The sequence below is a fragment of the Arabidopsis thaliana genome, assembly GCF_000001735.4.
Source record: "Arabidopsis thaliana chromosome 1 sequence".
Taxonomy (NCBI): domain Eukaryota; kingdom Viridiplantae; phylum Streptophyta; class Magnoliopsida; order Brassicales; family Brassicaceae; genus Arabidopsis; species Arabidopsis thaliana.
Window position 1 is genome coordinate 23,131,538 of NC_003070.9, and position 27,181 is coordinate 23,158,718.

Sequence of the window (27,181 nt, forward strand, 5' to 3'; positions counted from 1 at the left end):
AGAGTATTGGGCCTTTTGGGCCTAATCGCTCAAAACAATGTTAAAGCCATAATGATCTAACTCCATTATTTACGACTGTGCCACTCTTTCCTTGTAGCTTTGCTTTTTTCTCTATTAAGAATGTACGGACAACGAAACCCTCTACGTTATTAAGAAGCGTTCACTGTTTGTTGTCAAGTCTTTTCAAGTTTCAACAAAATGTCATTAGAAATAAAGTTAAATACATAAGAGAACAAACAATTTCACGGACTCTTTAGTTCGGAGACAGTGATCATAATCTGATATATACTTTGTAGTCACGGGCTTGACCTTGAAGTTTGCATCGGACCAACAACGATCCAAAAAACCTTTAGTTGTAACGCAATAAAATGCTCCAATATTTCTCGAAGTTTGGAACATCTTCTTTTTTCTTCATTTTCTTGCCTTACACATGTTCGTTTGTACGTACCATAACAAATAATCAAATCTACTACACTTATAAACACTATACCTATTTATGTGCGTAGTGGTTAACACCCATACAAGAGTCACGGGTCACATTTAAGCTTCAACTATATATTTGCATGTTATTTGCCAAAAGGATTTGACAATAATGCAACAAGAGTTTCATTGAAAATTTCAAGAACCCTAGTTAATAACGATAATGGGTTCGAGAGTTTTGGCTTCCTTCTTTGTTTTCTTAATCTTCACGGTCATCACATTGCCTCCCACGATCCAAGCTTGCACTCCTTGTACTCGTCCTCATCCTCCGGTTCCGAAACCTCCACAACACGGCGGTGGTGGAGGTGGTGGTAGCAAGCCGCCTCCACATCACGGTGGAAAAGGTGGTGGTAAACCCCCACCCCACGGTGGAAAAGGTGGAGGACCGCCGCATCATGGTGGAGGAGGAGGAGGAGGAGGGAAATCACCGCCGGTTGTTAGACCTCCTCCCGTAGTGGTGAGGCCACCGCCAATCATAAGACCTCCTCCGGTCGTCTATCCACCACCAATTGTGAGGCCACCGCCAATCACAAGACCTCCCATCATAATCCCTCCAATTCAACCACCGCCGGTTACAACTCCTCCGGGACTCCTCCCTCCGATCACAACTCCTCCGGGACTCCTCCCTCCAGTCACAACTCCTCCGGGACTTCTCCCTCCAGTCACAACTCCTCCAGGACTTCTCCCTCCAATCATTAACCCACCTCCGGTCACAGTCCCACCACCATCGTCCGGCTATCCACCATATGGTCCACCTTCCGGTGGAGGAGGAGGAGGCGGCGGCAAACAACCAACGTGTCCGATCAATGCATTGAAGCTTGGAGCCTGTGTTGATGTTTTGGGAGGATTGATCCATATAGGACTTGGAAATCCGGTGGAGAATGTGTGTTGTCCAGTGTTACAAGGGTTACTTGAGCTAGAAGCAGCCGTTTGTCTTTGCACAACCATAAGACTTAAGCTTCTCAACTTAAACATCTTCATTCCTCTTGCACTTCAAGCTCTTATCACTTGTGGGATCAATCCTCCTTCTGGTTTTGTCTGCCCTCCTCTCACTTGATCTAAAAACATCCCCTTGATTTAACAAATGTACGTATGATCAAGGGTGGTTTTCGAGGCTTTTGTAATAATTCAAATATATATGTGGTACTTTTGATTATCAGGTTTGTTGATTATCTAGGGTTTTAATTAACAAGTGTTGTTTTCTGTTATTGTCGTTGTTGTTATAATTAAGCTAGGGTTTTTGCATGGCCTTCTTTAAATTTCTTTTGCGTGTAATCTTTCGTACGTTTTGTATTGTTCCAGCTTCTCGCTGTCTATCAATTTGACTCTTTAGTCTCTCTATCTCCCTCTCTCTACGTATGTAGGAGTTTGTGTGTATTGTCATGCATTATGCATGCAGTCATGCAGATGCAGTGCAGATATGGGAACGTGTGTGGATCGTACGGAAATAAACTTTTATGAAGAGAACTATTATATTATATTCATACAAATCATTGTCTTTTGTCATAAAACGCAGCTAAACTCCAACATCAAGGACATTTGTCCTCATGGAGATCTTGCATTATTCTAAGGCAAAATCTATCATTACTTTGGTAACAAAAAAATATGTATCATTTTTCAATTACTTAGGTCTCTGTTGTGCTGTGGATTATATATATATATTTTTTATTTTTGCTGATAATTAAAGGTTGATCCACATAAAACATGTTAAGATTTTTTAGTAAATATATTCAAACCAAATTAAAGTGTTAATATGTAAGAAAAAAAATGTTTTGCAAATATATGAAAAATGATTATATGTTTTTTTTGGGTCAAAGAATGATTATATGTTCGATAAAAGGAGCTTCAAGCTTTAGTCACATATATGAAAAATAAAACTGCATGTAACTTCGGAAAGTATAAAAAGTTTAGTTCATTGTTACAAGTTGGTCCAATCCAGTTCACGATAAATTATTCGCAATGTGTTTTTATTTTATTTTATTGTATAAAGTATTATGTAAAATGTGTTTCACTATTCAAATTCAAAAATGCACATAGATTCTACAGTTCCATAGTCTATGTACCTACACATAATAATAATAATAATAATAATAATAATAATAATAATAATAATAAGATATAATTCCTTACACAAGTTGAGTAAGAAAAAAACAATTATAGTTCACGGGCTCCATATAGATCCATTGAATTTTAATTATTCATTAGGGCCATCCAACTCGGAAATGACAGGGCACACAATCGTGGCATACCGTAGTATAGCTAGCCATTTTAGTAGAATGAAGTCTCAATGATTCTTTCTTTTTTTTTTATTAAAAGAACAAAAAACTATGTGGAGCAGAGACACCGACTAAATTATTAATCGGACCATAAAAATAAATAATTTGGTTTGACATCAAAACTAAGATATTTTAATAAAATATTATGCATAGCTCATAGCCTCATATTTGATCGGTTCATTCGATTCCAAGTAGTCAGTTAGCTTTTTTCTAGACCAAAACTTATATAGTAACCTATCGTAGTGTATTTCACAACATTACCTGAGAGATTAAGATTAGAATCCATAACTTTTTACTTTTTTTTTATCAAACTAATGAATCATTCAAAATTTTCATCAATTTTCTAAATGAATTGTGATATCATGATAGCTTTATATGTCTAAATGCTTAAACGATCGTTAAATTTAAATGCTAAATTTTTAGAGCTAAGACATGTTCTTTTATTTTTATTTTTGATCTTCTGGTTTTACAAAAAAACGCCTATATAACTTGTTTTATATGTAATAAAAGTGAAGAATTTTATCCAAAAATAAAAAAGAATGATGAATGAATATATAATTGTATAGATAACCAGGTCTCATGCATAGATCAACAACATTTTAAGTGAAAAGATGGCTAATCCGATCAGCAAAATAATACAGTTACTTATAAAGACAAACACTTTTTTCTTAAATTATTTACCTTATAATATGATAATGATAGAGCCAAATTAAAAAAGTTTATGTCATTTGTATTTTTTTTTTTAGTAGAAATCATCAGGTTTAGACACTATATATGTATTTCCACCTATAATAATATAATGTATGTTCTTTGAGACTAAATTTTACGTGGTCACATGTCATTTCAACTTTATTATATGCTATGTATACTTGTATCTGTCTTTGGGCTTGTTTTGTCACACGATATATAGTATACCATGTAATGAGTTCTAGCAAAAGTGAAATCTTACTTGAAAAAAAAAAAATATTAGAAAATCTTACTTACACGTAAATGTCCCATTTACACGTAAAACAAAATGTCCCATTTACTTGAATGTTCGTGTGTGTGTGTAAGATGACATATAAATCAATAGACTTATGAACAAAAAAAAAATATCAATAGACATGATTTGACAATAAAGACAACATTTGTTTTTAGTTTGACAAAAAATAAGCACATAACATTTTATCTTTTAAAGGCTAATTGATTTGTACCAAATTAATTTTTTTATTATTAATTATATTATTATAAATAACTGCTTACATTTCTCTTGTGGACGAAATTTTTTTTTGATTTTATTCTTATTTTCTTACCGAGATAATTGGTTTCTTTTTTTTTCTTATCATTTGTCAAATGAATTCATTAGCTGGAAATTAAATTTGAAAAGTATATAGGGGTAGGGGGAAACACCTTAAAAACCCTTGTTTTTGTTCTATAAAGTTGACCATCTATCTTTAATGTTCATACTTGATTATTCCATATATTGACATTTTTATAAATTTATTTCTTCGAATCCATATCCATTTGTCAGTGTCACTAAAATGATAAGAGGTTGACACAGTTTTGTAAAGATCTAACCTGATGCTTGACATGTTCATATCTGTGTCGATCCATTTTTTTTCCCGTAAAATTTTGGATGTTAAAACGCATGGGTATTTTTTCTCTTAAGTTTCCAGTATTGGTTAAGAAAAACAAATCTTTCTTATTAAACTTTGATAGACACACGCGCATGTAGTAAATTAGGCTTGAATCATGAATTGGTTCCGTAACTTCTGAAGATTATCTCTGCACGATTTTACGGATAACTGGACTTTATGGTTTTCGCCATGAGCCTAGCTTCTTCTTGTTTGGTTTAATTTACTTCATATCAACGATCTGCTCATTTTCACATCTTCTTATTTTGAGACTTTTTGTTGTGCCTAAAGTCGTTCCTCAATTTTGATGGTTAAACCTTCGGTTTCCACACAAGGGATTGCAGTCTTCAAATTAATTATTGTTTAAAATTCGATGTGCAACAATAATATCCATATATACCTTATAATCTTATATATTGAAATGATTGTGTTTTGTAACTTTGGATGTATTGTAAGATGAGATGTTATAAGGATATTATTTATTAATTCATACAACAACAAATACACACCCCAATGAAACTATATAAGAGAACAGAAAAAAACACATAACTGTGAAGTTTAGAAGCAATCATACACACATACATAAGTAACTAGATGAACACACAAATACAAGATAACAAAGACAATAATATATAATCTTTTTTTTTTTGGTAGAAATCATCTTGTCTGTCCAAACAAGAAGATTATATTGATATGAAGTGTGTGTTGTATAATTAGGTTCTTGATTAGCATTGGAAGCCACGAGGAACTTTTTTGCTGCAAACATTGAGAAGAAGACTGAGAGAGAGTGGGATATTCAGGTTGATACCGAGGATGTTAGCCTTGAGCGCAGTGCAAAGACAAGCTGCAGCCTCAAGATCAGCGAGTCCTTGGATGAGGGTGCAACATGGCTCGACCGGTGGCTTGCCAAGGGTTACGTTTAGTAGGCCGTTGAGTACGTTGGCGCAAACTCCTAGCTTAAGGGCGTCTCTAGGGCATTTGGCTATTGCCGGGCTAGGACTAGGGTGTGGTGTTGGCTTGGGTTTAGGGTTAGGTTTTGGCTTGGGAGAGGGGCTAGGTTTATGTTTTGGCTTGGGAGAAGGGCAACCGCAGTTACCGCAGGCGGATATTGTTGTGAAGAAAAGGAAGTTGAGGATCAAGAAAAGAGCTAAAGATTTTGTGGTTCTTGAAGCCATTGTTAATCTCACTTTTGGTTATAGAGGAGAGGTTTCAAAAACAAACAGTACTGTTTTCTTTGGTATGTGTGAATTGGGATGTTGGAGAAAGATGGAGGGTTCGAAGTTGCTTTTATAGTAGTTTGAAGGACATGCCGAGAATGTTTATGACCTCATATATGTGATTATTTAAGAAAAACATCGGTGAAATTCTGAATTTTTGGTTTATAATTATTTTTGATTACTGATAAAAAGAGGTTATTTGATATATGAATGTCCTGTGTAAACAGAGCATGTTAGTGCTGATTCTAGACTGGGTTCGAGAAGATTCTTCCAACAATTTATATGATTAAATTCAAGTGCTAGATAACTCTGTGGTGGCAAATTGACAAAAGCAAAATTTGGAATATATATTGTCCATTTTGTATATTATGGTAAATAAGAAGTTTTTTTTTTTGTTAAAAAGGTAAATAAGAAGTTTTGCACCTTTAGTTTCCCACGACTCTTTTCTATAAGATAAAACATATAACACTTGGAATATATATTGTCCAGTTTTCTTAAGAAAAAACATCCAGTAAGTTCAGCTATAATTTTTAATAAAATTATGAATCTTTTTTTTTTATCGCGAGTGATTTATCTACATAATCTTTATTCTTTTTAGTCACATACTCTCATTATTATCTTATTATTGAATTATCATTATTTTCTTATAGTTAGTATTGAAATTTGCAGGAAAATGACAAGATTAAAACCATGTGTGGTCCTTGGACATTGATCTGGCAAACAACAGAAGGTGAATATTTGGATTTTTGTTAGGTTCTTCAGATTATGATGAAACTCTTCTTGAACTTATCCTCTTGGTAGTATTTTTTAATATATAAAGTCGCATTATTAATCTAGATATGACAAAGTTTCAATCTAATTGCTCTATAACCTAGGCATATCGTCGGAAAGAAGACATTCTGACATATAGATATACTTCATCTGTATACTTTTAAAGCAACTTCCTTGTATCTTCTGCGTTCGATTATCCAAAAATATGTAGAAGTTGTTTGAAACATTTCAAATTTTTGTTATTAACCTTTGGTTGTTTTCTAATTAAATGTTCAATGTGTTTGTTAAATGTTGTAAGATTATATATACTCTAGAAAAAAGCAAAAAAAAAGTTAAGCCGTTTGGAATGTAAAAGATGTCAAGCCGTAATTTTCAATCTCCATACATTTACAGTTCTCAAAGAAACTCCAACTGCGATGTTCTACTTCCATACAATAATGTTAACAAAGAGATAAACATTTCTAACCATGATGTTCAATCTCCATACTTTAATGTTTCAAAGAAATGAACATTATTCAGAATATGTGATAGTGGAGCTGCTGATTCTCTTTGTGCCCTTCACGAAACAATTGAAGGAGGCTGGTTTCTCTTTTACTTTTTCAGTTTATGTAACTTAAAATCGATCAAATTTCCGTTGAGTAAACACATTTTTTCCGAATAAATTTTACATTTTCTTCAAAAAAGAAAAAACAATTGAAAACAATATAAGATGATATATGATAATACATAAAAGGCCTACTTCACATAGATTACTAAAGATGTCTTATTTACAATTCGTACACGTGTGCATGGATGACAAAAGATGATCCATTCTATAGATTATGAACTTGTGTGTCAAAACACATTAATTTCTGTACACAAACATTTTGTGTGGAAGGTGGAAGTCATTTTATTTTAAACCTATAATTATTTACATAATCTACAATTATAGGTTTTGAACCTTTTTTTTTATGTTTGTGTATTTTTCGGATGTTATTGATTTTGAGATTTACTTTTTAAAATGTTTCCGAAGAATTTTCTTAACCTTTCTTGTCGTTTGACATTTTTTATATCAAATCACACAAAATGAAAGATTTGTAAATTCAGTAGTGTAATAATCTAAAAATTTTACATGTACCATATATTGTTAAAATATTTTTTGTTCACATTGTATAACAAAACCATTTTTTAATTCATTTGCACTTCAATCAATACTCGACAGTTGACACTCTTGAGTTTTGGGCCTTCATCCATAAAATTGGCCCAATATTTTAACCATTGCAAAATCACATGGACATATTGGGCCTTCGCCCATCAAATGGCCCAAAATTCAAGTATTGCAAAACCGTACCAGTATCTATCAACCCTACCAATATCGAATTTTGTTATGAATCTATCATTGTTTTTTCATTAATTGATTTGCAGGATATTTGATCGCCTATATAGGAAAGAGTGGGATGCTAATTATAGTTATATTGTACTTCTGTTTAATAGAAAGAGATGGAAGGGAAATTATAACTGTATAAGAGGTGTGTGTATATGTGATATATTGAGATTGTAATCATCAATAAATATACTTTTTTTGGTCAACCTCTGCATAAACAGCGTACGTTCTTGTCAGCGTAAGTTCTTTGAATTCTTGAAATATGGTGAAAAAATGTAATTGGTACATTAAAAGCTCTTTAGATTGGAATGCATCATGTTGATAGATTCTAGCATTGATAGATTTTAATTTTGAAATCCATTTTTCAAATGAAACCAAACCTAGCTATTGGGAGCTCATAATGAAATAAAACTGTATTTATTATTTCATAGATCAAAAAAATTATTGACTGTTATTTCTGAATTCACACGTTGTAAACTCCAAAACAACAAGATCTGAACCTTATTAATTATTGAGCTTTGATTCTTTTTTTTTAAATGATTACTTTTATTCTGATTTTAAATATTTTGTTCATCAAAAATAATCATATTAATGGTTTATGTTCTATACCATTTGAACCAACCTCTTACAAACTTGATAGCCAGTAGTTTATTAGTAAAAATAAACCGTCACGCTTTAAAGCCGTAATGTGGAAAAATGATACCATCATGATATAATTTAGAAAGACTTGGTTTATTCATTAACATAAGAAAAGTATTTATACATAATGAGATTTTTTTATACGATAGAATCGTATCACATCTCAATATTTTAAATTTATCCTAATATATCCTAATACCCTCCTTCAACTTGGTGATCTGAAATTTCGAGCACCAATTTGGACAATAAATTTTCAAACATATGTGTAGAAAATAGAAGAGCGTCGACTTGTAAAACGACAACAAAGTAAAAGAAGTGAAGCGGCAGCTTGTGGCTTTCATAGAAAACAACGACACCAATGGCTTGTAGAAACGGTAGAAGATAGACGTGCGACAGCTTGTGAAGCAGCGGCAAAGAAGAAGTTAAACGGCTGCAGCGGTGGCTTTTATGGAAAACGAGGCAATAGTAGCTAGGTTTAATAGATAACTGGTAAAATCAAATATATTTATAGTTTAAAAATTGTAGAAAATAGAAGATAATGGAAGCAACACTAGTTAGTACATCGGTGGCTAGGTTAATGATTTTAGAACAAAGGCGGCGGTTGCTGAAGCCAAGCAACGACGGCCATTTAAAAAACAAATTAGGTCACTGCTACCATGATAGATTTGGGTTTTTAACATGGTACCAGCGACCTAATCTGGGCAATAGATGGAGTGGTTCTAACCCTTTATATACTACTTAATAATTTCTCCAAGTTTCGATGTGGGATTTTCTTCATTAACACCCTTCTTACGTTCAGATATTATTGGCTCTGAAGCGTAGATATATGTTGAAACAACATCCACTGGATGATCCAACGATTGGATGGTTCTAATACCATGATATAATTAAAAAGAACTTGATTTATTCATTAACATAAGAAGAGTATTTATACATAATGAGATTTCCTTATATGGTAGAATAGTATTACATCTCATTATTTGAAGTATATCCTAATACAGATCAACTAATGAAAAATGGGGTGCTGATATTGACCATATAGATGTATACCCATTTGAAAAAATATATCAAATTAAATGTCCAACCGTCCAACTATTTTTTTCGAGATATTCAACTTGTGTCACTCGTAACTAGTAACTAGTGTCACATTTTATTTTTGGTTGAGATTATTTCTTCCAGGATTATATACGTAAATCGGTTACTGAGGATTAAAAAACAAAAAAGGAGGATTAAAATTTGAACACCGTTCCCGGAGGAGACCAAGAAGATTCTTAGGGCAAAGCGTGAAGTTAAAAGGCTGTCGAAAAAAAAAACATTACAATTACAAACTTACATCTTTCACAAAACCCTAGTTTCTACCCAACCAAACTTCCTCCTTGGCTCTCCTTTTTATTTCAATTCCAAACTAGCTCCATCCATATTTGATTTATTTATTTACTTAGTTTGGATCTTATAATCATTACACACTTTATAATATACTATTACTATTCATGCAATTTGAATATGAAAGTGAAAATGGCAAACTAAGCCCTAGAGATACTTAGATTGCACAAAGTAGTCACTGAACTTTTCCAAGTAACAACGCAACCCTAAACTTTGGAATCTACCAGCTTAGTCCATATATATACAGTTTACAATATATATGTATTAGTTGGTTTAGTATATACCACTTTGAACTTTCTACCAAATTTTATTGATTTGCTTAATTAATTTAAAATTAATATATATTTGTACGTTTAATTTGTTTAGTATACTACATATAGTTTGTTGAGTTTAAAGTTTTAACGACTATCTATAGTTACATTTCTTTGTTTAATAATTTAATTATAGAGTATTTCACTAGTTATATATACTTCTTATGATATTGAATTAATCGGAATTTTGATAAAATGGATCTACTTTTCCAATATAGATAGTGAGAGTCATTTTGAATAGATTTCTAAAAGTTAAGGATGCGTAGTGATGTTTAGACTTTAGTATTTAAATACTTTGAGTCAAGTATGGACATGAATTCAAACCATTTATGATTACGTGCGGGATGGGAGTATGTATTATTCTATTCTTTTGTTTAGTTTTTCGTAATAGTTTACTAGAATTGCTTTAATTATGTGTTTACATATATCAACGTTGTGGCCTCCTCATGTTACTACACGACCCACTCTCCCAAAAGTTTCTTACTACTAAAAAAATATTTTCACCATAAGATTTCAAGTATAGTGTATATACGGTTTTTAATGCACATGTCTGATATTTTTTTTGGGTTCTAACTTCTAATGTCTGTTTTTTTTTTTACATACACATTTTCTCATAAACACACTTAATATCTCATTTTTACGATTTATTATATACTAATACAACCAAATTAAGCTGGTATAACTCTGGCATGGTTATATATATATTCGATAAATTCCGGAGCTTTGTGTATCAATTCTTATAAATGCATATATATTCATACTGAGCTGTGAATCATATGGTTGGTATAAAATTTAACTAAAGATAATAACAATTATTGTCACATAAAGTAAAGCAATATTTAAGTAGAAGATCATATTTAAAATATGTCTTCTACATATATATAGACATATAGTATAACAAAACACTTATCATCTGTATAAACTAAGCAATTGCGTCAAATAGAAACTTTAAAATATAATTAGTGGCAACCTAAATCTTTATAATATCTAAGATCAAACATGTAGTATAGTAATTTGTGTTAGTATCGTCGATGCACCGTCACTCGAATTTAAACTCGCATCATACATGATACATACTGTTGAAGTGTATAATCGTTCATACTAAGAAACTTTCTAAATTGTCATTGAAATTGAAATTTTCACGGTATGATAGATTATATATTGAGTGACACAAACGGATTTACAAAATATTTGAACACTATTCAGAACCAACAATGTCATATATACGCATTAATCACTAATTAGTCAAATGCTTACTTATGTTAGACAAGGCAATTGTAATATCATCAGGGTATAGATTATTATAATTATTAATTTAAGTGTGTAATTAAGAAAAAATAAGAGGAAGACGACAGATAAGAAAATGGGTGTCATTATGTGAGAATTTCAAAATTTTCAGTGCGATTTGTTTTAATAGTCCGTCGTTGGCAGCTTCCATTCTCTTTCTATTCTTCTATTCTTCCATTTTGTTTTTGTAAATCTCAAAATTCTAAAGATTCCTCCTATTTTTAAAAGCAAACAATTATTTTTATATTAGTAGCATGACAAGTGATTAAGATACGCATATCCTAGTGAGTAGTATACAATTTTCTCTATATTATATTTATATTGTGTATATTTCAGAGTGTTAGTTGAGTTGATTTTATGAATTAAATTATGTGAACTCCTGAACCAGAAAGCAGCCAACTATATCTCGCTGTAGTGCAGAAACATATATTCAGCATTGACAGACACAATTTGTGAAGTTAGATAGCTTTTATCACTTGCTCACTGATACAATGTTTTGTGAAAACACATCAGCTAGTCAGTAGTCAGATTGCATCAAATTTTGGGTTCCATGAGAGGACAAAATAAATTGAAATAGACTTTCATTTTGGTTAGTAACAAAGTTAGTAATTAGTTACAGTAAACTAGCTTATATATATACAATTTCGATAGTTAGAAATAGTTTTTTTTTTTTTTTTTGTGTGCAATTTTTCTCTAATTCATCTTCGAATCTTTTATTATTTTGGTGTTTTACTTTTAAAGTTACAAACAAGCTACCATTGACCACTGATTGATTCAAAGACGACAATGAATCGTGATTCTTACAAAATTCTATGGTGTAGAAAATTAGAAATACATATAGTTTTGTTTTAGCTCACTAGCTTTAATTAATTATGACAAGAAGAAAACTTATAATTTGTATGATAAACAAGATATACAAATTAAGTAGAAATGCGTATTCTAAGAAAAAGGTTGAAATGAAATCATTATTTTGTATTGAATATTTTTTGTAAGATAGCGTAAAATTTACGTTGATTTCGAAATATTTTTGTCATCGACTAAGAGATCCAGATATCTTAATTGACTTGAATAGACATTACATGTGAAATTCTATTGTTGAGATAAAAACAAATAGAGTTACGAAGTTGACGTATTTTTAAAAAATGTTATTCGTGTTCTTTTGTGATCCATTTATGATAAAAAAAAGACAAGAATCACAAGACTGTACCAAAATAAAAACAATAAAATCCGGCTGTCAATTTTTATCTTACATTTATTTCCGTCTTGTTTTTCTGCATTACCTTACATAAAATCAAAAAACAAATTTTCCATTCTTATAATTTTTTTGAAAAAACTTAAAATCAATAAGACAAAAGTGATATGAAGGAATGGGGTCATATCGTAGAATCATCTTACATAAATCAAAAAAATAAATTTATGTTGTAAAAAATTACTATGTTATATTAAACTAAAGGGTAATACCGTAATTTACACTCCCAAGTTTCGACGTACACTTTTAATATTCATCATCATCATCGCGCCATGTTGCTTTCTTCTTCTGCTTCTGTTTCTTTTCCAAGTTTTTAAAGAGAGAGAGAGAGACTGAAAGAAAAACAAAAAACAGAGAGCTTTGGTTCCGGATCTTGATTATGGCAAATGGGTGGGTCAAATCGTTACAATGCAAGTCGAAAGCTTTCGATGATGTTTACAATCCGATTAAAAACCCGAACCCGAATCCGAGCCCGAGTCCGAAACATCTCATGTCAAGCTACAGTTGCAGAAAAAGCACACAGAGTCTAAAAGATGTGATCGAAACCAAAAAACCCAAACCTAAACCGAAGAAACCCAATCCAAAACCGGATAAACGAGAAACCGACCCGGTTTTATCACCATCAACCCGGATCCGATCAACCGGAGTTCGTGATCGTGATCCGTTTTTACCGACATTGACGGAGCTATCGGAAGGTCATCAGTCACGTAATGTGGTGGAGATTATCTTTCAGACGAGCTGGGGTCCGAAACCGTTTTCGGGTCGGGTCGAAATGATTTTCAAAGTGCAAAACGGGTCTAAGACTTTGACCCGGTTCGAAGAGTATCGTGAAGCCGTGAAAGCTAGGAGCGTGGGGAAAGCGCGTGAAGAGAACGCGCGTTCGGTTGCCGACGGGAATGAAACAATGAGGTTTTACTGTTTGGGTCCAAGTTACGGTGGAGGTGGCAGCGCGTGGGGTATTTTGGGAGGAAAAGGCGGTGGCGCGTCGATATATACGTTTGCCGGAAGTAGCACGGCGAATGAGAAAGCTGGCGGTGGGAAAGGGAGGAAGGCAATGTTGGTTTGTCGGGTCATAGCGGGTCGGGTCACTAAGCAAAACGAGTTAAAGTATGACTCGGATTTGAGGTCACGGTTTGACTCAGTGAGTGGTGACGACGGAGAGTTGCTCGTGTTCGATACACGTGCGGTGTTGCCTTGTTTTCTCATAATCTATCGGTTGTAAAAATTCAAAAAAATAAAAGTTATTTTAGTTTCTAACTTTTTGACATTGTAATTTCATTTATCAACGCAATTTTCCCCTAATGTTTAGGGATTTGTTTTTATTTCCAATGTAAAATTGGTAGAAAATTGTGTTGATAAATGGTAATTAATTTTGTTGACGACAAGAAAAAATGGCAATTAGTAGATTTTCTTTCTTTCTTTCTTTCCCAACTAGTAGTAAAATATTTTCTTATTAAATGATGTCGTAAATAGTGAATATTTTGGTGCGTTGGCTTTTACAATGCCATTAATAGATTTTATTACACAGTCAATTGTTATTAATTTTTACAGTTGGGTTTTGATTCTACATTCAATTTTCTTCCATCTATAGTAAAATATTTTATCCACTAAAATATCTTTTACGTTACTTACACGACTACTTCCTTAAAGCGAAAAGCTATAGTTGGAAAATTTCAAATTTTGTAACGTTTCTTTAATATAAAATAAATAATTTCAAAATTTTAACTGAGAGATGAGAGTAGTTCAAAAGAAGGAATAATCAGTGAAAAGTGATTCCCACTAAAGAGCATTTGTAAAAGATTTAAAGTCAAAAAAAGAAGAAGAGAAAAAGAGTAAAAATTGAAAATGAGAAATCATGAAAGTTACATTGGATCCGCAGGGAGAAGAATATTTAGAATGCACAAGTGATGAAAAATTGAAGAAATAACAGAAGCGTAAAATTTAGGCCTGTTGATGTAAAAAAAAAAACAATTAGGCCTGTTGGGCCCATTAGGCCCATAAAATAATTTACGGAATCAGTCCTAGCGAATCTTTCAAGAATTTAAAAGAACCAACTAATCTTTGAAGATCATAGACTCGAACAAAGTTCCAACTTCCTCCTCTAACTTTCAATATAGTGAATGATTTTGAAAACTGCTATATGTTAAAGCTAAACCAATGGAGCTAGAGCAAATGTCTATAAGACCTCAAGCACCGTGAATTTCATCATCTCCTTCTTTTACCTACATACGTTTGAGTCAAACCTTTGGTGTTTCTCAGGTTTGGTTTGCATTTTCCATCTTTAGTCTTCCCCTGCATTTTCTTGTAATCTCTCGATCTAAAAACCGTCTCTAAGAGGTTAATATCTTCTCGAATCTCATGTCTAGAGAGCGATACAAGCTCCGGGAGTATCTCCTTTTGGAAATTCTTCATTCTCCTCCCTCTTCTCAGCTTGACTCCAAACTCTTTCTTCTTACTGAAGTCATATATGGCCTTTGATGATACACAACAGAGCTCTTCAGGGACAGTTTCTCTTATTTCTAAAGTATGTAGCTCAAATGAATCGCAAGAACGACCCGGTTCTTGGACACCGTGACTTTGATTATGAGAAACAGCTGAGATGTGGACTAAACATTCAGCTGCCATTTGAATTACTTCACACGAATCTTCTCCTTCAGTCCTTGAATTGTTTTCTGCGGTGCAACATGAAGCTGGAGATGCTGAACAATCTTTTTCATGTACACCATCTAAACCGCATTGATGATCAATTGAAACCGGCTCGTAAGCCGGGGGTTTATTAAGATCCAGCAAACATGATCCATCTGAAATATTCACTTTCTCACTTTTCTTGCCACACAAATTTGTGCCATATGCTTCAATCCTCAAATCTATGCTATCTTGGGAAGAACCAATGCTGTGGAATTCTCGGTATTCGACGCTTTCATGATTTTCAGGAAGTTGAAGATCACAATCTTCCATCAGTGGATTAAGGCAGTTTCTATTCACCTGCTCATTACACGACACAAAGCTCTCGTCTCTTGCTGTATACACCTGAAATGAGAGTTGATGAACATGTATTTTTGCTATTTTAATTAAGAACAAAGGCAACAATGAGAACAAAAAGATTTAAAATAGTATACTAGCGACATAACGTTAAAAATCTTTACCTGCTGCCCAAAAAGAGTGACCATTCTAATTTGATTTTTCTTAGAACTTTCTTCATACGATTCAAAACGTTTCTTGCACAAAATTTCGTCCTTGGACAAACCGTGGAGATACATTACAATGCCTTTTGTCTTATTTTCTCCATAGGACGTCTCTCTATCAAATGCAATGGATATATAATGAGACAATCCATACTCAAAACATCAACTAAATCGTTAGAACTGTGACATTGCCACAAAAATTGGAACAGAGAATCGAGCTTAAACCCTAGAATCAGGCCTTTACAGATTCCAAATGATTTCATTTACAAAAGAAAACTAGCTATGAAAATGTATACACATAATCTATGGCTGCATAACTTCTAACATGACAAATATAAATAACTATTGAATATTGCTGTACAGAACCATTATCAAGAACTAAAATCGAATAACAAATTTGACTAAGATTTTTATCAGGTACTGATCTAATTAGAAGTAACTAAAACCATTAATCATTGTTTAAAAGTAAATATATTCAGATTTTCAAAGGTTCTGAATCCAAAATCCTTTGAAAAACCTTCCTAATTTGCAGAAAATTTCATGAAAAACTGAACTTGTATTGATCATTCACATACATAGACAGAGAGAATCAATTTCTCTTCTTATGCATCTATTCTAAACATGCAAATTTCGTGACACTAACAAAGAAATGATTTTGATCATTAAGTATGACTTTTACCGGAGATTTCAATGATGACTAACCAAAATTATCGACAAAAGAACAATTAATATATAATGAGGAAAAATCAATATATTCCTACTATGAATAATTCAAAAACTAATTCAAAGACAGTATAATTTTAATAGGGAAAACAAGAGAGAAGAATCATTACCCAGAAAATAAAATTGCAGCTTTCAATTGTTAGATTGACCAACAGACCTATGAGACAAATAGAAGTAATCTTAGTAAGACAATATTCATGGTTAGAGTCTTTGAGATGTAATCAACAGATATATATATATATATATGTCAGGTCTGTTTGTATAGGGTTATAGGAATTACAGAAGAAATCTTACCATGAGGAGCGAGAAGTGTTTCTCTTTATTATTTTTTATTTTTAGAGAGATTGAGAATTAGTGGTTATTATTGTGTTAGTGGGCACAATTAGCAAACATTTTTATGTTTATATATATCAACTTCGTTTCTATCCTTTTTATTTTTTTATAACTCAAAGACATACTTTCAAAAGAATATCAAAAACCATACAATAATTTTTCTATTTCCATCAATGGCATAAGCAAAACACTTTCTTATATTAAAACAAAAATATTTTAGATTCTAATATTTTTGTTTCCATTTTTTCTAGTTATCATTGTATATTCAATTGTTTTCTTTGTGTTCACAATGATTGTATATTTCCTTTTGTAATTTGACTCAGAGGAAATTTGAATTGTTTTTATGTTAGATTTGGAAATTTAGGTTGAGCGAGCAAGACTGCCAAAAACAATAAAAGCTGCCCAAAATAAAAATAAAAGAGCGAGCAAATGGTTATGGTAACAAAGAAATCTAATTACCAAAACAAATAGTAGATCTATGTAATCTATATAAGGCATGAAGTCAGGCCGGTTTATGGGCTCTGCCCACGGCACAAGGCCAAACTTTTTTCGTTTTATCAACTTCATTAGCTTATAAGGGCCTTCAATTTATATTTTAGTTTTGCAAAATAGGGTCCAAGGCCCATTTATATTGCTTGGAAAGAGTGAGAAACTGTTGCTAGTTATCTTTTGAGAGTTTGATTTTTTAACGTCTTTTATTATTTCTAAACAAGTTTTCATACCTAGCGTTGGGTGGTCCGGCTTGGTTGCATGAACGGATAGCAGTGGAAAGCCGTTCGAGTCGATGACGTCTAAAGTACAACTCTTGCATGGGATGAGCTTTTTCCGTTTTGTCTTTGGTTCTAATCTATTATGTTTTGCAGTCCGTTTTCTCTGTATTTCTGTTTTTTTTACTCTGTTTCTTTATTACTCTGTTTCATTTATTAAGACGTTAAGGAGAAAAAACAAGTTTTCAAACCAATTATACAAACATATCATCAAAATTATCAAAAATAATATAGAACGATAAAAGATAAAAACAAGTTTTGACTCTGCTTTTTTTCGAAAAGCCTTCCTCGCTATCGGTTTATCAAATTTGTTATTTTTCTTTTTCGTACTCGAACTCAAGCATGCGTTATCACATATAAAACCGACATTACTTTCGCGGATAACTCTTGTTTTTACTGCTCATGATGCTTTACTCGGTAGTCCAATCTTTGATCTATATGCTCTAGTTATTATACCCAAGGGTAAGGGATGCTTGATCGACTAATGTATCTTAAAAATGTTTCCTACATGATGACTTTTGAAGAATCCCTACAAGACCAAATTATTGATGTAGATTGATCACCTACACAAAGTTAATGTATAAGACTTTTGTAGGAACCATATATGGTTAAGATCTAAGACCATGTTATTGATGGTTTTTGTACCAAAAAACGTCAAAATCGTTTATTTTTGTAATTTTATCCTTCACGTCCAAAAAATACAGAATAATTATATGAAATCAATATATGTAAAGTTGTTAAAATAGGCTATATACAATACCGTATTATTTTTTTACTTCATATGATTTTGCATTTTTTCGACATGAATGGTAGTTGAAAAATTGTTGATTTTAAGATTGTTTTTTTTTTTGCATAAAACTCTATTATTGATGGATAAAGTCAGAATTTGATTTTTCTGGATTAGAAAAAATCAAGAAATTTACTAAAAAGAAAAAAGAAATTTACGGATGTCAAAAAAAAATAAAGGAAGAAATGTACAAGCTACAAACAAAAATCGGGTAGTTGTGTCACGTTTATTCTTCACTTGATTCTACAATGATTGAGATAAAGTTGCCGATTTTGCCGGGTAGCAAAACACGTGAATTATGCAAAGACTGAAATAACATGACTTGACGATTTAAATAGTAAGCTTATTAAATATTTCACTCAACCCACAAAACGCAATTAACCGAACGGTCCAAGCCTTCGTACTTTTAGGTGGCTATTCGTTGAAGAAGATAAATGAAAGAGAGGGTACGTGTCCATCCATTTGCGGTTAGGTCTGGGTCCATGGCCCGTCCCTTTCAAAATGCAATCAAGGTCCGTAAATCGGTAAATGTAATTAAGAAATTGTAATATCCAAGCTAAAACTTACTCTTTCCGTTTTAAAACGGGATATAAGTTGTTTTAGAGTTTTTCTTTTGAGTCAAAATATAGATGTTTTCATATCTTCATATAAAAGAAATATTAATTAAAAAGTTTTATCTAAAAGGTTTATAAAGAATTAAATGACTGTTTTTCTTCATTGGCTTTCACCGAGTATTTCTTATTAAAAATATATATTTGACTAAAAGCATAAATTTTATCAATCTCTGTCCTAACTTCCAAAACATCTTACATTTTGAAATGGATGAAATATTTTTCTTCCTTCTCTTTCTTCATTTGAGGTATATATGAATTTAATCACACATTTTAAATAATTAATGTTAAAATGATAAATCCTATGTTTTTCTATTATGAATTTTAAAACTAGAACTATTGAAGTATTGATTGTGGAAAATATTTTAATATCCAGTTATTGAAAATATTTTTAACAATGGTTTTTCAATATGGTTTCAAAATTCAAGATGATTTGGGAAAAGTTAAGTTTATTGATCACATGCACCAATATATATATACACTAATACACAATTATATATATTAATTTAAGCACTAAACTTACTAATCCTTATCTTAACATAAGATTTATCCCGTACCCACTCTAATTAATAAACATATATCTCCGAAAATTGTAGAACCATATAAAACTTTAACACTTCCTTTCAAGTTTGAGTATATATGTAAATCACAAACGCTCAACTTGGACAAGTAGCTAAAACAGGAACTTCTCAAGGCTATGTGGTTCGAACATTATATGTAATAATATTGAACCACATCTCTTATACTAAGATAATCCGCTTTGATATTTTTAGTTTTCTCATAGAACATTGGGTTAACAGCAATGTGCAATGCTGATTTCCTATCACAAAACATCAACATCGGATCACTATGCTTCACTACTCCTAGATCCGTCAAAAGTCTCTTACTATTTTAGTTCAAGCTGGCAGCCATGCCTATATACTCTATTTTGACGATTTGGTTTACACCGGTAACGGTTGTTGAATGAAGAAAATCAGATTTTAAATTCGATCATATTCTTTTATTAAGTTAAATTAGTTTGTGTATTGTTCTGACAACAAAACAATTTCAGCTAATTTTATAACAAAATAAATTGTGCTTTTTCGGATATTTCCCCTTCCATTTTTACAATAGAATGATCGAATATTTTTGTATGAAGTATATTGTTCTTACAACAAAGATGGTTTTTTTTTTGTTTTTGGTTAAAGTACGAAAATGATGATGATTAGCCATCTTGTTTCAGTTCTATTATATAAGCCCATTAATAGCACGGAACGACCTTTAACCAAAACACAGAGATCATACGACAGTCTCCTACCAAATAAAGAAAAATCCACCATACCATAAAGTTCAAATATATGGCACCAGCTCAAAACCCGATCAGTTCTCAACACGTGGTAGTCATCGGAGCCGGAGCAGCCGGTCTCGTAGCGGCTAGGGAGCTCAGTCGTGAAGGTCACACTGTTGTCGTATTAGAGCGGGAGAAAGAAGTAGGAGGTCTCTGGATCTATTCACCCAAAGCCGAATCCGACCCGCTTAGCCTTGACCCAACCCGTTCCATAGTCCACTCGAGCGTGTACGAGTCTCTCCGAACCAACCTCCCACGAGAATGTATGGGTTTCACGGACTTCCCTTTTGTGCCTCGTTTCGATGACGAGTCAAGAGACTCGAGACGGTATCCGAGCCACATGGAAGTTCTTGCGTACCTTCAAGACTTTGCTAGAGAGTTTAACCTAGAGGAGATGGTTCGGTTCGAGATCGAGGTGGTTCGGGTTGAACCGGTTAACGGGAAATGGAGGGTCTGGTCTAAAACCTCTGGCGGTGTTTCCCACGATGAGATCTTTGACGCCGTTGTTGTTTGCAGTGGACACTATACAGAACCAAACGTTGCTCATATTCCTGGTAAAGATCATTTTCTAACTACTTATTTTATTTTTAAAAAAATAACTTTGTTTTCTCACATATATTTATGTAACATTTTTTATAAAACTATGGATTGTAAAAGAACTAACAAAATAGCCATGGTGTCAGACCACACTCTCTTTCTTCACTTGCAATTACTTTTTTACCCATTTTTCGTATTTTATATATATTACATGGTATTTTTCAAAATCAAATAAAACACTTAGAATCATCTCATCTTTCTTTCTCCCATCACCACAACCACCACATCTTCCACCATCACAACCACCCGATCTCTTTTTCGATAAATCTAGGCTCTCAAACGTTATTTATATTGATAGATCATCTCTCCTTCAATTTGCAGAAGATTTGTCATTTTTTATTCGATTTTGATTCTTTCTTGGAATCTCCGTCGTTATGTTTTCTTTTTAAATTGTATGTTATTTTCTTTTATACGACGATACTTTTTTGAATTACACGTGATAACTAGAAATCTCTCTCTCCCAACATGCTACTTTTTCATATAACACATTATTTATTTAAATCACATGTAATTTCTTCTAAAAACATGATTTAAATGTTAAAACTTTCTTAAATCTATTATTTTATCTTCGTATAAGCTTGCTCCTGGTTCAACTTTTCAAATAAAACGATATTTGTTTATATAACATGCTATTTGTGTAAAATGTACGTTATAAAATGTCATATTTTTTATAAATATCGTGCTATTTTAACATGTTTCATGCGATTTGCTAAAAAACATCAAATATATCTACATAAGTCTGCTTTTGGTTCAACTTGCAAGGATAGTTTTGTATTTTCTTATGCCGTCATATAGTTATTTATCCGTAGAAAAACTGACAATTGTTAGTTACTTGATTCTTTTCAATTTTATAGTTAGTTTCTAATATTACCCTTATAAAAACCAGTTAGTGATTGAATCATTTGCCACTGCTGGATTTTAGATTACAATTTTCTAGATACATCGTCCGATCTTGATGAATAACTTAAGACTTCAATCTAACATATAATCTAAAACTATCAGAACTATCTATATCTTTAGGTATAAAATCGTGGCCAGGAAAGCAGATCCATAGCCACAACTACAGAGTTCCTGGGCCATTCGAAAACGAGGTAATTGTATTTTTTTTTAAAGATAGTAGTCCCTTTATACTTTCTATTATGAGTTTTTTTCTACTAGTTCTACCAAAAAAAGTCTCTTTCAATAATTTTTTTTTTGGGTAGAAAGTCTCATTCAATAATTAATAAGAATAAATAACATATTGTAGCAAGAAACGTGTTATAAAGACACGCATATATATTTTCCAAAAGTTTTGTAATTTGTATACTGAATTTGAATTCTCGATTTGATATCTATGAATTTAGCTGGAAAAAAGAAGATCGGAGGAATTTAGCTGGAACATGCAAGAGATGTTCATAATCGTCCATCAAACAACATTTTATTATTAGAAATGTTAGAGATAATTCATATCATATTTAGGTTCATGTATGATCCGATTTTTTAACAAAAAAAAAAAAAAAAGAGAAGCATTTTTGTGTTGGTGCTTTGGCAGGTGGTGGTGGTCATCGGAAATTTTGCTAGCGGTGCCGATATTAGTAGGGACATAGCTAAGGTCGCGAAAGAAGTTCACATTGCATCTAGAGCGAGTGAATTTGATACATACGAAAAGCTTCCCGTGCCTCGGAACAATCTATGGATTCATTCGGAAGTAAAACAGACAAATTTTATTTTATTTAACCATAATTTTGATTTTAATTTATACTCGTGGAATTTAATTTTAAAGGTAATTATCGAATGATAGTATTAAAATGTTTTCCTTTTTGATATGTTGAAGATAGACACGGCATATGAAGATGGGTCCATTGTTTTCAAAAACGGGAAGGTGGTATATGCTGATAGCATTGTGTATTGCACTGGGTATATTCGTAGTTTTCAGTATTTTTATGCTCATAGTTACCAAAATTAATAATGTGAAATGTACTACTGATTTACCATATATTTCGGTCTATGTGTGTAGATATAAATATCGCTTCACATTCCTTGAAACCAATGGCTATATGAACATTGATGAAAACCGCGTAGAACATCTATACAAGCATGTATTTCCACCTGCGCTTTCTCCTGGTCTTTCATTCGTTGGTTTACCATCGATGGTTAGTCTCAAACAATATCTTGGGGTTCCGAGTTCAAGTCTCACTTGGTTTTTATCTTTATCTTTTTTTTATCAGGGCATACAATTTGTTATGTTTGAAATCCAAAGCAAATGGGTGGCAGCAGTCTTGTCAAGGCGGGTTACACTTCCCACAGAAGATAAGATGATGGAAGATATTAGTGCGTGGTATGCATCGCTTGATGCGGTAGGCATTCCTAAAAGATATACACATAAATTGGGTAAAATTCAGGTGAGTACCTTATATTCTGAATATGATTACATGCCTATATCTAAATAAATTCGATTAGTTCAAAATCATTTTTTCACGTTTTCTTGTGAATTTTTTTTTTTGAAACATAATTCACATGTTTTAATTATAAAACCTCTTTTTGTTCACCATAAAAAGTTTCTGCAAAGAAAAAATGCAAACGTAAGGCTTTTAATTTTTAGATTTACAATTAACAAAGTATTTTTTTTTTTTTGCCTAAAATTGTTGATGAACTTTTTTTAAAAAACTGAACTAATAGAAATTCAAGTAAAATGTAAACAAACAATCAAAGAAATATTATCGACTCAAGAATAAAATCATGTCAATGACTTTGTTTGAAAAAAATATATTTCATCTTGCAGAGTGAGTACCTCAATTGGGTCGCAGAAGAATGTGGTTGTCCGCTCGTTGAACATTGGAGAAATCAACAAATCGTCCGCGGATACCAGAGACTTGTCTCACACCCAGAAACTTATCGCGATGAATGGGACGACAATGACCTTATGGAAGAAGCTTACGAGGACTTTGCTAGGAAGAAATTAATTAGTTTCCATCCTTCCCATATCCTCTAATCAAGAAAATGATTTTTGTGTTTTTACTTTGGGGGTGGGTGTATTGTATTTAAGAAGCATAAGGAAGGATGGATTCTTTCCTTTTCAGGGTTGATTGCTAAACTATTGAAAGCTTTGAATAAATAGGAGGGTTTATCTCTAAGGCATGATGCCCTGATTGTTATTTTTCTTTGTGTGTGTTTGTTTTTGTTTGCATTTGAGTTTTTATTTATTTTGTGCTTATGTTTGAATTTTACACTGATTATGTTCACCACGTATAGATGCAAATATTACTTCCGTTTCTTGAAACCAATGGATATATGAGCATTGATGAAAGCCGTGTAGAACATCTATACAAGCATGTATTTTTCCACCCGCGCTTTCCCTTGGTCTTTCGTTCATTGGTTTACCAGCGATGGTTAGTCTCAAACAAAATTTATATCTTGGGCATTTGAGTTCAAGTCTCACTAGGTTTTTGATCTCTATTTTTTTTATCAGGGCATACAATTTGTTATGTTTGAAATCCACAGCAAATGGGTGGGAACAGTCTTGGCAGGACGGGTTAAACTTCCTTCACAAGATAACATGATAGAAGATATCAGTGAGTGCCACTCACTGAGTGGTATGCATCGCTTGATGTGTTAGGCCTTCCTAAAAGATATACACATAAATTTTGTAAAATTTAGGTTGGTCCGATATTTTTTCACGTTTCTATATATGTAGAAAAAAATTCAGAAGATAATTCACATCTAACTATAAAACCTTCTTAAGTTTATCATAGAACATTTAGGCTGAAAAAAGCAAACGGAACGCTTTGATTCCGTGTGCGTTTAACTTTTAGTTACAGTAACAATTTTTTTATTTATTTTTAAATTGTTAAGTTTGCTTAAAGTTGGTAAGTACACGACTATAAAATCAAACAATCAAATGCATATTATCGAGCTATGAATAACATCATGTCAATGACTTTTTTTTGAGAAAATATGTTCCCTTTTTGCAGTGTGAGTACATGTATTGGATAGCGGAAGAATGTAATTGTTGACTCATTGAACATTGGAGAAATCAACAAATATCCATGGATACCAGAGACTTGTCTCCAAACTTATCGCGATAAATGGGACGACAATGATCTTAGTTTTGTTGCATTTCTCACCTCTAACCTCATTGAGGTTAGTTCACTCTTTCTTTATGTCTCTCCCTTTATCACACTCTGTTTTTGTTCTTGCTTAGAGAGGAACAAAAGAAACTTTTTTGTCTTTTAATTGTCTACATTTTTGTATTGGATTAGAAGATAATTCTTGCAACACCTCCTTACACACACACACTTATACTAGTTGGTACACTCTTGCACTCACATTTGCATACACTTGCACCCATGCTTCTACTTAGACCTAGACCTTACTTCTAGACATCATTTACCTAAGGTTCATTTACACAAGCAACCTTAACAACTACAACAACTACTATGCTTAGTCCCTAGCTATGCTTTAGAGTTTAGACTAACAACAACACTCTTACTCTTTTGGGCCTAACTTAACTAATAGCCCAATATTTTTTTACTGCAACTCTGTTTCAGCCATTTGGGCTGCTCTGGCTAAAGGTTTATGGAAGTCTAGATACACGACAAGTTGCCCCCAGATTCTGGCTCATGTTTCAGCCCCAGATCAAGATCGTTTGGAAGGTTTCCTTCTCCGCTATGTATTCCAAGCCACAGTCTACACAGTCTGGAGAGAACGAATGGACGACGACATATCGAACCACCGAACACATCGGCTCAATTGATCAGTTGGATAGACAAACAAGTTAAAAATCAAATCACAACCATCAGAAGCATGGGGGATTAGAGCTCGCTCTTGATTCATTTCAACCTTTTCAGCAATTAGCAAGTTTTTTTAATCTATCTTTCGAAAACACGATGCAATAGTTGTAAAAACGTTATTTTTTCTTTGAATATAATTTAACATTAGAATCAAAAAAAAAAAAAAAAACTAATACCCAATATTAACATTATTACAAAACACACCAAGCCCAACTCTTTCTTCTTGTTGAATTGTGTCCTTCTTATGTGTCGTTGACCCTTTTTACACGACACTTCTTCTGCGACTTCTTCTTCGTGGAGCTTCTTCTCTTTTCTTCATCTCTTCTCACTGAAGCTTCCTTTTATTTGTGCAGGTTCAATTAAGGAAATCAACTTCAACAAGTTTTCATCCTTCCCATTTCCTCGAACCAAGAAGATGGTTTTTTGTGTTTTTATTTTGGGGGTGTGCCGGCTGATTTTAAGAAGCATATAAGGAAGTAAGGATGTATTCTGTTCTTTTTAAAGGTTAATTGCATAATTATATGGGACTTTACATTTACTTCACTGATGTACAAACTGATTTGGTATTTTGGTTTGTTTTCTGGTCGAGCAAGTGCATGCAATACTTTTCTTGTGCCAAGTGCAACAACCATCAAAATTCAAAGTTTCTCTGCCACAACTTGAACTTGCTTTAGGTGCAACTGTGCAAGATCTACTAATCTCACGTCACGCCTCTACCCTCAAATCTTTGCAACTTCGGTTTTATAGATCTGCTTCTTTTTGTACGTTTCTTTGATTAGCTGATCTCCAAATTAACGAAATAAATGGTTCGGATTTGTTACTCCATTTACGGATTACTTGGCAAGAAAATCCTTAATTTTTCTTCGCTTCTTCCTCCTCTCATTTTTTTTTTCTTCACTTTGACAAGCAACTTATTACAGAGAAGATATCTACTTGTAACATGAATTTGACTTTGAAGTGTTTGCTAGCTCTGAGCCTCTGAGGTCCGTTAGTTCTTAGAGTCAGATCACATGATTGATAGATTCGGTGTCTCTTTCTGAGATTTCAGCATATATGTTTGATTCTGTCTTTTTATAGGTTGATAAATCGATTCATGACCCACTGGAATAATGAGAAGGCTTTTAGGTATGATTACGTTGAAAAAATCCCGCTTTCACTCTTTGAAAGATAGCTGAGCCGAGATGGCCAGATTAAAGGTCATGAAGTTCACTGTTTCAGACTATGAAGGGAGGTTAGGAGTTTCACAAGATAACTAGAGAAAATTCCAACTGCAACTTGTCTCAAGAAGGAAATGTAATTATAGATAAACGAAAGAAAGAACAGAGGAAAAGAACAGTGATGTTGGGTAGGAAAACAGGTGAATGACTTTCAACGTGCCTGAACTAAAATGAAAATTTTCCCCCATAAAATACATAGCATCGTACCAATTAACGTAACGATCCTTTCACCCTTTGTATTTCTGTGTCTAGTAGTTGAAGAAATGTTGGTTGAAT

At 32.7% G+C, this 27,181-nt stretch overlaps 6 protein-coding genes, 1 non-coding gene and 1 pseudogene across 12 annotated transcripts; 6 read left to right on the forward strand and 2 right to left on the reverse strand.

Moving 5' to 3' along the window:
- Positions 1-390: 390 nt before the first annotated feature.
- On the forward strand, positions 391-1,970 carry AT1G62500 (Bifunctional inhibitor/lipid-transfer protein/seed storage 2S albumin superfamily protein). Its single transcript, NM_104929.3, has one exon. The coding sequence runs from the start codon at positions 644-646 to the stop codon at positions 1,535-1,537; it is 894 nt and encodes a 297-aa protein (NP_176439.1). The 5' UTR covers positions 391-643; the 3' UTR covers positions 1,538-1,970.
- A 2,858-nt stretch (positions 1,971-4,828) lies between these two features.
- Positions 4,829-5,717, reverse strand: AT1G62510 (Bifunctional inhibitor/lipid-transfer protein/seed storage 2S albumin superfamily protein). The gene has a single exon (NM_104930.5). It carries the CDS (start codon positions 5,542-5,544, stop codon positions 5,095-5,097), a length of 450 nt encoding a protein of 149 aa, NP_176440.1. The 5' UTR covers positions 5,545-5,717; the 3' UTR covers positions 4,829-5,094.
- Positions 5,183-5,876, forward strand: AT1G62515 (uncharacterized protein; the record flags this gene model as incomplete). The annotated part of the gene is made up of 2 exons (NM_001334035.1): positions 5,183-5,575; positions 5,814-5,876. 2 exons carry the CDS (start codon positions 5,183-5,185, stop codon positions 5,874-5,876), a joined length of 456 nt encoding a protein of 151 aa, NP_001322411.1.
- A 6,971-nt stretch (positions 5,877-12,847) lies between these two features.
- AT1G62520 (sulfated surface-like glycoprotein) lies at positions 12,848-13,994 on the forward strand. Its single transcript, NM_104931.3, has one exon. The coding sequence runs from the start codon at positions 12,969-12,971 to the stop codon at positions 13,809-13,811; it is 843 nt and encodes a 280-aa protein (NP_176441.1). The 5' UTR covers positions 12,848-12,968; the 3' UTR covers positions 13,812-13,994.
- A 668-nt stretch (positions 13,995-14,662) lies between these two features.
- Positions 14,663-16,830, reverse strand: AT1G62530 (hypothetical protein (DUF863); the record flags this gene model as incomplete). 2 transcript variants are annotated; one of them, NM_104932.3, is made up of 4 exons in its annotated part: positions 16,792-16,830; positions 16,608-16,654; positions 15,736-15,889; positions 14,795-15,619 (listed from the first exon to the last, which is right to left on the reverse strand). In NM_104932.3, the coding sequence occupies exons 3-4, from the start codon at positions 15,847-15,849 to the stop codon at positions 14,795-14,797; spliced, it is 939 nt and encodes a 312-aa protein (NP_176442.2). In that variant the 5' UTR covers positions 15,850-15,889; positions 16,608-16,654; positions 16,792-16,830. The 2 variants fall into 2 exon arrangements, with proteins under 2 accessions (NP_001117534.1, NP_176442.2); NM_001124062.2 differs by lacking the exon at positions 16,792-16,830 and having other exon boundaries at positions 14,663-15,619; positions 16,608-16,787.
- A 3,266-nt stretch (positions 16,831-20,096) lies between these two features.
- Positions 20,097-24,191, forward strand: FMO GS-OX2 (flavin-monooxygenase glucosinolate S-oxygenase 2). 3 transcript variants are annotated; one of them, NM_104933.3, is made up of 7 exons: positions 20,108-20,876; positions 21,940-22,010; positions 22,451-22,606; positions 22,733-22,815; positions 22,916-23,051; positions 23,127-23,300; positions 23,681-24,191. In NM_104933.3, exons 1-7 carry the CDS (start codon positions 20,333-20,335, stop codon positions 23,888-23,890), a joined length of 1,374 nt encoding a protein of 457 aa, NP_564796.1. In that variant the 5' UTR covers positions 20,108-20,332; the 3' UTR covers positions 23,891-24,191. The 3 variants fall into 3 exon arrangements, with proteins under 3 accessions (NP_001320894.1, NP_564796.1, NP_001320895.1); NM_001334037.1 differs by having other exon boundaries at positions 20,213-20,876; positions 22,916-22,997; positions 23,681-24,180; NM_001334036.1 differs by having other exon boundaries at positions 20,097-20,876; positions 22,916-23,300; positions 23,681-24,180.
- A 1,202-nt stretch (positions 24,192-25,393) lies between these two features.
- Positions 25,394-25,760, forward strand: AT1G62550 (annotated as a pseudogene; the record flags this gene model as incomplete). Its single annotated transcript has 1 exon — positions 25,394-25,760.
- A 141-nt stretch (positions 25,761-25,901) lies between these two features.
- AT1G09735 lies at positions 25,902-26,529 on the forward strand. 2 transcript variants are annotated; one of them, NR_143519.1, is made up of 2 exons: positions 25,902-26,164; positions 26,282-26,528. It is a non-coding gene; the product is annotated as an uncharacterized misc_RNA (transcript). The 2 variants fall into 2 exon arrangements; NR_143520.1 differs by having other exon boundaries at positions 25,992-26,529.
- Positions 26,530-27,181: the final 652 nt, after the last annotated feature.